The following is a 12,588-nucleotide window of genomic DNA, read 5'->3' on the forward strand; positions in this document are numbered from 1 at the left end:
GAGTGTTCTAGAATTTTCCATGACAACACTATATATACAGACACTAAAGTTAAACTCTCATAATTAAACTTGGACATAGACATTGATAGACATTAGTATTCATAGCATTTGGATTGACACTTTTATTCTAAAGACAACATCATACTGGATTGTGACATTAGTAGTGAACGTAATATTCAAATTGGATTCCGAAAGATTTCCGGATACAGATAAAGATAACAGATTGGACTCATATTTTGACAGTTAAGTTAACAGTAATATTTGTTTAATACCTTTTGTAAACTTTTGTATATTAAATGTTGTTAAATTTTACTATTGATTTGTGTCTTTTGTTGGCTACAATTTAAAGGCGATTTCTGGCCGTAACACCGTCCTCTGTCAGTCCATCCGTAACACTTTTTTGTAACACTTTTCTCAGCTACTATGTATTACAGCTATTAGATATTTGGTATCAAGCATCAGGTTGGGGTGCTGTACCGTGTAAGTGGTTTTCAGGTCTGGTGCTCATCTACTTCCTGTTTACAGACTTAGTACATATATTAGACATAGGGGTATTAATGAAAAATTTTCATTACACTTTTCTCAACTACTATGTATCACAGCTATTAGATATTTGGTATCAAGCATCAGGTTGGGGTGCTGTACCATGTAAACGGTTTTCAGGTCTGTCGCTCTTCTACTTCCTGTTTACAGACTTAGTACATATATTAGACATAGGGGTATTAATGAAAAATTTTCGTAAGACTTTTCTCTGCTACTATGAATCACAGCTATTTGATATTTGATATCAAGCATCAGGTTTGGGTGCTGTACTGTGTAAGCGGTTTTCAGGTCTGTCGCTCTTCAACTTCCTGTTTACGGACTTAGTACATAAATTAGACAGGGATATTAATGAAAAATTTTCGTAACACTTTTCTCAACTACTATGTATTACAGCTATTTGATATTTGTTATCAAGTATCAGGTTGGGGTGCTGTATTGTTTAAGTGGTTTTCAGGTCTGCTGCTCTTCTACTTCCTGTTTACGAACTTGCAGATCCTATAATGATATGGTTAGCGGGGGTAGACTTTTGTGAGTAATAGCTCACAGTTCATCTTGTTTAATATTTAATTCCTATCTTGAACCTGTAATAATAATGAATTAATAGAAGTTGTATCACTCAAAACTGGCAAGAGAAAAAGGAAGGCTCCTTCAACTTTCACACCAAGTGATTGGTAAGTATCAAAAATGTAAGTACACATTGATTAACTTTGGTTAAAAGTTTACGTCCGAGTTCATTTCTCAGATACTATGTGGCCTAGGATCATGTAATTTGATGTGGGGATGTAACTTTGCAAGCCTGTCAGCATCAATACCAAAATAGGTCAATTTGACCTCCATTTCATGCTTGATTGACTTTGGTTAAAGTTTACGTCCGAGTTCATTTCTCAGATACTATGTGGCCTAGGATCATGTAACTTGATGTGGGGATGTAACTTTGCGAGCCTGTCAGCATCCATACCAAAATAGGTCAATTTGACCTACATTTCATGCTTGATTGACTTTGGTTAAAGTTTACGTCGAAGTTCATTTCTTAGATACTATGTGGCCTAGGATCATATAACTTGATGTGGGAGTGTAACTTTGGGAGCCTGCAACATCCATACCAAAATTGGTCAATTTGACCTACATTTCATGCTTTTATTGACTTTGGTTAAAGTTTACATCCGAGTTCATTTCTCGGATACTTTATGACCTAGGATCGTGTCACTTGATGTGGGGATGTAACTTTGGGAGCCTGTCAGCATGCATACCAAAATAGGTCAATTTGACCTACATTTCATGCTTGATTGACTTTGGTTAAAGTTTATGTCGAGTTCATTTCTCAGTCACTATATGGTCTAGGATCATGTAATTTGACCTACATTTCATGCATAGTTGACCCTCCTTAGGTAAAGCTCTTACTTTTATGAATTATTGTGTTTTATAGGTTTGTCTTAGGTACAAAGAATGTTGCAGATGAGGCGAACTTTGTAATCATGGATTACCCTATGTTTTAGCAAGGCACATTCACTGATCATACAAGGTTAGTGCCCTGAGGGGCATTTCTAGAATTATACAGGCCCTGGAGATAGTTTTTGATTTGAAGGAGAATTCAATTTGTGTTTCTTTGGACATCTATAACAGCATCCTGTTACAATTATATCTTCTTAGGTTTTGCTCTTTTGATATAAATTACATGAGTTAAAAAGTAGTCTTAGATTTAGAGTGCACTTATTGGCAGTTATATGCATGTATTACTTTTGCTTATATAAAGAGGTTTATAGCATTGTATATGAAAATCTCTGTTAATATCGACCTACAGGGGATGCATGATGCCTTGATTTATAAAGGTAAATCTAAATTTATAAAGGTTTGTTGTTATCTTGAATTGTGTCACATTTTCTTGTTTAGGGGCTTTTTACAGCTTACTTTATGTTGTGGATTCTTGTCCATTGTTGAAAGCCGTACGGTAACCTGTAGATAAATTTTTATTTGTACTTGGAACCTTTCCAGATGACTGTCTCATTGACAATCATACCACATCCTCTATTCTTATAACTAACTTGATAAGAAAATATAAAGTGCATCTTGAAAAAAAGCCATGGGATAAATATCAAAAAGGGATGTAGCTAGTCTATATTGTTATTGATATGCTTGTATTATACGCCTTAAATCATACTTTTCCTATAGAATATTCAAAATCTGCACTTCAAACTAATGAATTACACTATACAAAGGATGTATACGACAAAAGTTTAATCACATTATCAGCTGAAGTTCTGTTCACCCATAAAACATGGACAGTTGAAGATTTGGAAATTTTCTGAAAATACTGTGTAAAATTAATATAATAGTTAATACTTGTTTCATATGACATTTTACTTGCTTGTTTGTTGTGTATAAGGTATTGTTTTTTATTTCTTTGGTCAACTCACCTTTTTGTATATTATTTTATGTATATAATTTTGTTTTGAGGACTCCCAATAGATTAGCTAAATTGTATGGGGTAATCCTCAGTTGGTAGAGTATTTTGTCTTGCTTCTACAGTTTTCAGGCATCAAATTTTTATTGTATTTATGTTCATATATATATGTAAATACTTGCATGTCCTAATGCTTAACTGGCAGGTCGAAACTTTCCTGGTTCAGTTTAAATTAAACTTAGAATTATTTATTTTTATTTGTTGTCAAATATTAAATATCCTCTGAATACAATTTTTGAAATGAAAATAAAAATTGATGATTTTTAAAAAATTAAAAGCTCAAGTTTGGAATAGTTATGTACATTAACAATTATGTACTAACTTTTAGAACCAGGAAGGTCTCAGGGAAAGTCAGATGATATAGATATTTCTTGAAACCATGAATTTGATTCCTACCCTGACTGATGAGACCAAATGGAAGCAAATTTATAGGTATATAAATTTCTAGTTTTAAGCTCACCTGACCTAAAGGGCCAAGTGAGCTATTTCTATCACTTGGCGTCCGTCGTCGTCTGTCATCGTCAGTCCTTTAACTTTTTCAAAGATCTTCTTCTCTGAAACTGCCAAGCCAAAATGGAACCAAACTTGGCCACAATCATCCTTAGGGTAACTAGTTTAAATGTTGTGAACGACATTTCTGCCGGACAACCAACATGGCTGCCAAGGCTAAAAATAGAACATAGGGGTAAAATGCAAATATTAACTGCCATCTTGGAAACTGTAACAGATTGAGAAAATCTGACAGGGTGACAAATGTTCAGATTGACAAGATCTACCTTAGTTACTTTTGAGTTAAAATTGTCGGATGGCCCCCGCATAGGGGTTATTGCATATAAAAGACTATTTTTGGCCAATTTTAATGTTTTTGGCTATTATCTAATAAGTTTTAATAGATAAAAAAAAAATTAAAAATTGCAAAAATGATCAGCAATAAAAGCTCTACAAACAAGTCATTGATCACTTAATATTAGTGTTGTCAACGGTTAACCAGTCGAACGACCGAATACCGAATACCAAAAACGCTTACCGGTTAACCGGACCTTTTTAAAATTTTAATAAAATTGATGTAAATGTGTACTGAAATCATTAGTAAATAATGTGAAATGATTGTACGAATTGATTGGTACTTGATTAGACAGATCAATTGTTCAGTTTATTGATTAATCTTGTTAACCTTGAAAACATTTAAATTTTATTACTTAATTAGCACATAGACAACTTGTCTGTCAGCTCCGGGCAAGTATAATGTAAACATAATTAGCATATTAAGTTTATTTTGAACAGTTGTAAGCTGAACATGCTGAATAAATTTTACGATTTAGTTTATTTCTTCACTTTGACTTTATATTGTGTGTGCGTACATGTAAATATGCCACCTCCGTCATCTAAGGCTTGGTCTTTTTTTAAACGTAATGCCGACTCCAAAATAGTGAAATGCAAACTATGTGAAATGGAATTAGTCTATACTGGTGGTACAAGTAATATGCTGAATCATCTGAAGTTAAAGCATCCCAATGACTTTTCTGAAACGCCTGAGAAAGTTAAGCAGTCATCGGTTTTAGACTTTGTTCAGACACCCAAATCTAGAAGATTTTCGTCTACTCAATCTGAACTAATAACAAATTCAATAGTGGATATGATTATATTGGATAACCTACCCATTCGCATTGTTGAGGGAAAAGGATTTTCAAAACTTATGTCGATAATAGCTCCAGAATTTAAAATTCCGTCTAGAAATACTATAAAATCCAGAATAGAAAAGTCATATAGTGACAAAAAAGAGAGTTTGATTAAAGAGTTAAATCTCATTGACAGCGTATCCCTTACTTCTGATACATGGACATCGAATGCTACAAAAAGCTTTTTAACAGTCCAGAACATCACGTTGACAAAGACTGGAATTTACAGTCAAATGTGCTTGTTACTCGTGAAATGCCTGAACGCCATACAGGCGAAAATCTTGCTGAACGACTGAAATCTACAATTTCAGAGTTTGAATTGGACGGTAAAATTGTGAGTTCTGTACATGACAATGCTAGGAACATGAATTGTGCATCAGAGAAATGTGACTTTGACGATATGAGATGCTTTGGTCATACCATTCAGCTTTGCATTAAACCATGCTTGGAAATACCCGCTATTGCCAAACTTACTTCACATGCTCATAAGTTAGTGGGACATTTCAAGCATTCAACTACAATAACTGCAGAAATGAGGAAAAGACAAAAGTTGTTCGGACTAAGACAGAACGAACTTATACAAGACGTAGTTACGAGATGGAATTCGACTCAGCTAATGATTGAACGCCTATGTGAACAACGCAGAGTTATTACGGATGTAATGCTAGATACAACTGTTACTAAGAAATGTGACACACATATGCTTCTCAAAGATCATGAGTGGGATTATCTGGTTGAAATTTCCGCAGTATTGAAGCAAATGTCTCATGTTACAACATACATGTGTCTGGAAAAGGACGTATCAGCCTCTGTAATGCTTCCTATTGTCAACGGACTCTTAAAAAAACACCTAAAAAACTCTGAAGAGGATAGTGCTCTTGCGCATAAAATGAAAGCAAGTATTTCAGAAGAACTCATCACCCGCTTTAAACCGTATGACATTGAAACTGCATCTACACAGCATGCTTTAGCGTCCTTACTTGATCCGAGGCATAGAACACTTAACTTTTTCTCCCCAGAACAAAAAAAAGTCGCCATTGAAATGTTAGAGTCCAAGTTAGACGATGTGCCATTAAAGCCCGCAGTTAAAACGTCATAAAAAAACCTTGGAACTGAAGTTGACAAGCAACCAGCCAAGAAACAAAGAGTCCAACGATCTTTGGACTTTCTTTTGTTTGACACCGACGAAGATACGTCCTTTCAAGATGAATCGGAAATGTCCTTATACATCAAGGAGCGTGCTGTGCAAGATTCAAACCCACTCGAGTGGTGGAAAGAAAATAATTGTAAATTCCCCAGACTCTTTGTGTTAGCTAGACAATATTTAAGTATTCCTGCTACCTCTGTTCCGTCAGAACGAATCTTTTCATGCGCGGGTCTCATTGTTACTAAACTGAGAAATCGACTATCTTCCTCTGTGATCGACCAGATAATATTCCTGAATAAAAACTATGTACCCGAGGAAAAATGTGAATAACTCTTCTTTCGTTCTTTCTAAATGTACATACTTATAAATTTGTTTTTTTTGTAATTTATTACATATTGAAATCCTAATTGTGTTAGTGTTTGCATTATTGTGTTATAATACCCTGGGATAAATGTCAATTTATTGTATCATAAAACCAGTCATTCGTGAAGTACTTTGTATAAGACTTTGAACATCAACCTAACTACCGGTTAACCGGTTAATCGGTCGAACGATTATTCGGTTAACCGGTTAGGCATAATTGTTCAATTTGACAACACTACTTAATATGAAGATTTTGTTTGAGAAATGAAATACACGTAATTGTAAATACTAAGATTGGTGAGATCAAAGAGTATCATAGAAAATAAGTGAATTTTTACAGATCTGAGCTAGGACTTAAGGGTTCAGAGCTAAAAGGGGCTAAAACGGACTTCTCTTTTTTTTTCATGAAATTTTTATTTTTCATCTTATTTTCATTTTGATTTTTTCATTGTTTTCCTTATGAACTTCTGCACTGATAGAGTCTCGAAGGATTTAACGTAGCTTGTACCGTTTCCGAGCTATTTGGGGCGAAAGTGGTGCTCAATCCCAAAAAACAAACTTTTTTATTTCTCGTCCAATTTCAAAGGTTTTTTTTTTCTTTAGAGTCCTTATGAAATTTCCAACAGAGAATTTTAGCTAGGACTTGCAGTTTTTCCAACCTATTAAGGGCCAAAGTGGTGCTTTTTAGTACTAATGAAATTTCTGTGTCCAGCAAATTACTGTGTCAAACATATTATTGTGTCCACTTTAGAAGTGTGTCAACACTTGTCGATCATTGCGGTCATATCATGGTGCACTCGGCCAAGCTCTTTATTCTTGTATGTCGTTCATGAATTCAAAAATGCTTCATCCAATTGAACTGAAATTTTAAAATTAGGCTGGAATTGGTAATGTCTGGTTACCTTTTTTTTTCCAATTTTGCGATGTGTCCAGAGTTATGGGACTTTGATTTTTAAAAAAATGCCATATTTCTTGAATGTCGTACAGTAACTCAAAAATGCTTCATCTGATTAATCCGAAAATTTTAAAGAGAAAAGATTCCTGCATGGGATGATATAGTTTTTTGACAGAGAGTTTTATTCCAAAGTACAGAAATTTTGCTCTAAAAGTTGGGTAATTTTTGTTTTTATAGAAATCTACCGCAGAATTTTTCACTTCATGACGCAATTTCACGCCTACCAATCTCTCTCATTCACCACCAAATGTGATGCAAAGAAATTAATGAGAGAGACATCCGGAGCTGAATGAGAGAGATACATTTTAGATCAATTAGAGGTAAGTGTGTAAATTAAAACCTCTTACTCAAATTGTTTTAAAAATCAGAGAATGCTATTCTGTGGCAAATTCATTTCTCTATACTATCACGTGAAATGACTGTTTCAAGTTTCAGTTATACATCAAAACCTGAAATCGTCTTTCTGGAGACCTTAATTATCATGTTTACCTGAATCAGTCGACAATGCAAAAGCAATGCGGTGTCTGCCTTTTTGATTTTTCTCTATTTTCGGTATAACTTTACCATTTGCATCTCAATTTGTAAAAATAGAGGAAGAATACCTGGAGTGTTTTTTATAATATGGTTTTATTTTTCCAATGGTGTATATGATCAGTATTTTCAAATTTGCTCATTGATAAAGGTAACTTTTGCATGAATGGTGACTTGGCTTAGAACGGCATAGGCATGAATAAAAAACGGTCATAATACAAGACACAAATTCACTGTGGTCACCTCAAGTTTTTCAACAGGGTATCAAGCTCTGAATGACCCCGACAAGATTTAAAAAAAATATATATCGAACAGTATAACACATTAGTTTGTCACAACATCAACAAACATACAAAATAGAACTACTAAATGTACCCATGGCCAATATTTTCCTGCCTTTGAACTGGTGCATATGCATGCGAGGGGTTAGACAGATGTGGCCTTTGGAAAAATAAATCCATACTATAAAAATTCGTTAAGGTTCCATGGAATCAGTGATAACATGTAACTCTTAATTTGTTGATCTTCAAAAACTGTCCTGAAGAAAAATGTTCCCCACCTCATAATACTTAATAAGAGTCTCTGATGACGGAAAGATTTACAACAGACTGTACCAGAATGTAAATTGACAAAAAATAAGTCTTATTATCAATCAATTTTGGAAAAATCTATATTGTTGTTAAATTTTGATAAAAACACTGTACTTTTATCACTAAAAGCTTTGGTACTAGTTTCAGTTAGTTTCATGAAGGTTTGATATAAATATTGATAATTAAAAACTTTAACAATACACTACCCTTTAATGTGAAATGCAAAAAAAAAAAATTAAAAAAAAAACAAACCTAAGTCCATTTATCAGTACATTGTGGAAAAATAGATAAATATTTTTAGGTACAATTTCTTGATCATAAAGGTGCCTCGATCCAATTTAGAAGGAATTCCAAAGAGACATGCCGATAAAGTAAACGATGTTTAAAGAACTTTAACTACAGACTGAACCTAAATGTAAAGTGCAAAAAACTTATTCCAATTACCAGTGAAATTCAGAAAGAAAATCTTTTTTTTTTTCTCAAAATTTAGTTTTGAAACATGCTATATCTCTTGATCATGAAGAAGCTGCTATCCAAGTTTCAAATGATTTGATTAAGATTTGATGAAGTCATTGATGTTTGAATTTTTTTTTAACCATAGCGTGTACAAAATATGATGTGCAATATACTGTCCATTTGCCAATAAAATTCAGAAAAAATAATAAAACTTTTTTTTCTCTCAAAATATTGTTATAGATAGTGCCTCCTCAACATAAAGTCACTGTCTAAATTTCAAATGATTTCATAATGATTTGATTAAGTTATTAATGTTTAAAGGAATTTAAACACAGGGTGTACCAGATGTTGATCATCACAACGCCGACGACGACGACGAAATTAAGGAGCGCTACGTCTCGCCTTCATGACTTTTGTTGCAGGCGGGACGGACAAAAATTGCTCTTGGTAATCTTCCTCTATTTTGATAAATTACATGAAAATGGTAACTTTATTATCAGAAAATAGAGAAAATCAAAAAGGCAGACATCGCATTGCTTTCGCAATGTCGACTGAACCAGGTAAACATGATAATTAAGGTCCCCAGAAAGACAATTTCAGGTTTTGATGAATAACTGAAACTTGAAACAGTCATTTCACATGATAATTGTCGAACACTTTGATATAAGCATAAAGAAATTTGTTGTCCTCTCATGCACCACCACTTTTCTCCTGCATCACCACTAGTTCTCATGCATCACCACTAACTTCAAAGAATGATTGAGAGAAAACGGATAGAGTCTGACACTTGATATGACATGGTAGTGATACCTTGCTGGTAAACTTTCTACAACAGTGAAATTGGTAAGATAAGATTAGATTAACATTGATTTCTGGACAATTGTTTGACTTTTTTTCTTGTATTTCCATTGACATGTTTGTAGGAGAAAACGTCTTACGTTGTCAGTTTTGTGTTTACATGCAAGCAATGAATACCAACGTATAGAGAAATGAATTTGCCACAGAATAGCATTCTCTGATTTTTAAAACAAATTGAATAAGGGGTCTTAATTTACGTACTTACCTCTAATTGATCTAAAATTTATCTCTCTCATTCAGCACCGGGTGTCTCTCTCATTAATTTCTTTGCATCACATTTGGTGGTGAATGAGAGAGATTGGTAGGCGTGAATTTGGGAACACTCTATTTTTCCCAAAAATATTTCATACTTTAAAATTATATGACTGAAAAGAGGAAACTTCGAGGCATCCTATGATATATTTTTCTTTAAATTTAGTTGAATATTTAGTTCAAAAATATATAATGAAAAGTTCAGTTTTTGAACCCCAAAAATTTGATGTAAATTTCCGTTAGTGGGGTCACGTCAGTAAAACTAAAATCACACTGTAAATATTCTCACCTGCATAAATTTTATATGGTTACAAAGCCAATATTAAGAGCTTTATCCAGGTTAAATTTCATAATAGTAGTGTGGAATTTAACAGGTAAACTAACCAGTTAAAGTTACGCAATTTTCTTGATTTCTAGTATTCCGCCGCTCGTTAATCATCGATAACTTCAATTGTTTATTGGAAGGTTTCTTGACATTTTTACGACCTCTTTTCACAAGAAAACTACCCCTCATGCCTTTATTATTTTTCTAAAATTAGGATTTTATTGTTATGCGAAAGAAAATTTAATCTTGCAAATCAGTAATAAATCAGCTTCCCTGCATAATTTTTAGAATAATTTTATGATGAGTAAATCAAAAGTTATAGGTGAAAGTTTGAGACACGACGTAGAAAATTTACTGTTGTATCATAGAAATACTGAGAGATTCAAATCCCAATCGTTTTATATTGATCCCAGTTAAAATCAAATACTTAAAATATGCAGAATCCACATAGAGCCACAGATTAAAATGTCTTTAACAATTTTAAATAAAATGTAAAACAGTCAATAAATTTTAAACATGACTTAAAATGAAAACAAATTCATGCAATGAGAGAAATAGAAGGAAACATAATGAATATAGAATCAATATAAACATGCTCATATCAAATAAGAAATATAAATTACTTAAAATAATTATCAGCCATCATTGAACTTACGTACTATGGGGTTCATGGAAGTAGGAAATTTAATTTCAATGTTACAATAGACATATAATTTACATTTAAATATATTAAGTTCAAATCTGTATTTTGCCTTAAACGCATGAAACTACTTACAAGATTTACAGATCCAATACGTTTGTTTGGGCACACATTTCAGATGGACACATTTGCAGATGGTGCCACTCTAGACAGCAATCACATGCCAGAGTTTCCTTAACACCAAGTTTTTGTTTACAAGCAAAACAATCCCATTCATGATGCTCCTTATTCTGAATCATCAATTCTTTTAACAATAACCAGCCATCGTCAGTTAAGATGTTTGCGTATTCTTAGTGTGTTTGGCATTTTCATCTAAAATTTTGTAGGATACATGTCCATATAGTCACTAAACATCAGGCTAGTCTATCAATTGAATGATTTTATATTTCGACATAATGATTTTTTTGGGTCAAAGTCAATGCACCATTCACGGGATTTATTCCAAGACCGAAATTTGGAAATTCGTATACGTTTCATCTATATGGCAGTTCGTACTAGGAGCCCTGGGACTCGCCGTACGAATTGTTCGTACGGAGAGCCACTTGCATGAAAAAATTGACATGAATTCGAGTAATCAGTAAATCTGAACATAGATAATAAATCTATGATCTGAAGTTTTTTTTTATGATTTTACTGTTTCTTGTAACATCAACGAGAACTTACAATCTCCACGTAGGACATACCAAGTACGCTTTTGCTGTGTTTTTTTTACAATAATTGTGCAGTATAATTTAATAAAAAAAAAAATGAAAACTAAAATAAGACAACAAAAACTTTTAAAATGTCTGACCTGTAACGTATCCTTTCTGGGGGTGTTGTTGTTCTGTAAATTCCTCCACTGGCTGGAGAAACACTGCATAAAATTTGGCAACTATCTATTAAAATCTAAAACTGAGAATGTAGGGCAAGCAGGATGATCCCTACTAGAGTCTCATTTAATACCAAAATGTCTATAGTTCACAGAATATGATCATCTTAGTTCACTTAAAATGGATGTTCAGTATTTTGCTACGGGTAACGTGAAGTGCATAGCAAAGTCCTCTACTGATTTCTTCAGGGGTGTTAATTACGGTGTCCTTTAGGAGTCATTATATGTAACACGCTTGTTGTTTAAATGCGTATGAATTTTTGACATTTCAATTTTCATTTTTGCGTCCGATGACCCTAAAAATCCATAAATGTAATGTACACTTCATTAGATTTAAACAAATATATTGCGAGCCTTCTTTTGAACTGCATGATTTTGAATTTTGTTTCTCTTACCCCTTTTGGGTCAATTCCAAGGATTCTGAAACGGGGATTACATATGAAGAAAGCCTTCTCATTTTCCTAGTAATTTTTAGCAATACCATTTTTTTAGAACACGACAAAAGTCTTAACTGGTTTATTTTTCAGATCTCAAAAATATATTTTCTTTTAAATTTTACATGTTACTATCCATTGAAAATGGACAGTCATATAGGATACTTAAAAATACTTTGTCGTCGCCGTTGTCTGGACAAATTAGTTTTTTTTTTCAAGAATCTGAATGACACCCCCCCCCCCCCTCCTCCTTCTTTCCGGCACTTTTAATCTTAAAAAAAGATAAATGAAAATATAACAACAGCAAATAAGCAAATAAATAAAATAAATAAAAATAAAACGAAAAAACAAAATCTAAGCAAAATACAACAAAAAACAAACACACAGTGCCCAGTCCCCTTTCTTTGCTTTCAAAGTAAGTAAGTC

General features: G+C 33.2%; 2 protein-coding genes across 2 annotated transcripts in view; both read left to right on the forward strand.

Moving 5' to 3' along the window:
* Positions 1-4,840: 4,840 nt before the first annotated feature.
* On the forward strand, positions 4,841-5,782 carry LOC139501946 (E3 SUMO-protein ligase ZBED1-like). The gene has a single exon (XM_071291252.1). It carries the CDS (start codon positions 4,841-4,843, stop codon positions 5,780-5,782), a length of 942 nt encoding a protein of 313 aa, XP_071147353.1.
* A 1,400-nt stretch (positions 5,783-7,182) lies between these two features.
* The window catches only part of LOC139502322 (uncharacterized), a 91,847-nt gene continuing 86,441 nt past the window's right edge, over positions 7,183-12,588 (forward strand). Inside the window, exon 1 of the mRNA XM_071291763.1 lies at positions 7,183-7,468. The gene's annotated coding sequence lies outside the window, so the exon portion shown is untranslated. The remainder of the gene's footprint in view (positions 7,469-12,588) is intronic.

The sequence above is a fragment of the Mytilus edulis genome, chromosome 13, assembly GCF_963676685.1.
Source record: "Mytilus edulis chromosome 13, xbMytEdul2.2, whole genome shotgun sequence".
NCBI lineage: Eukaryota > Metazoa > Mollusca > Bivalvia > Mytilida > Mytilidae > Mytilus > Mytilus edulis.

Bases quoted from the DNA above. Each gene is read 5' to 3' on its own strand.
- LOC139501946 (XM_071291252.1), top strand. From the start codon at position 4,841: ATGGACATCGAATGCTACAAAAAGCTTTTTAACAGTCCAGAACATCAC.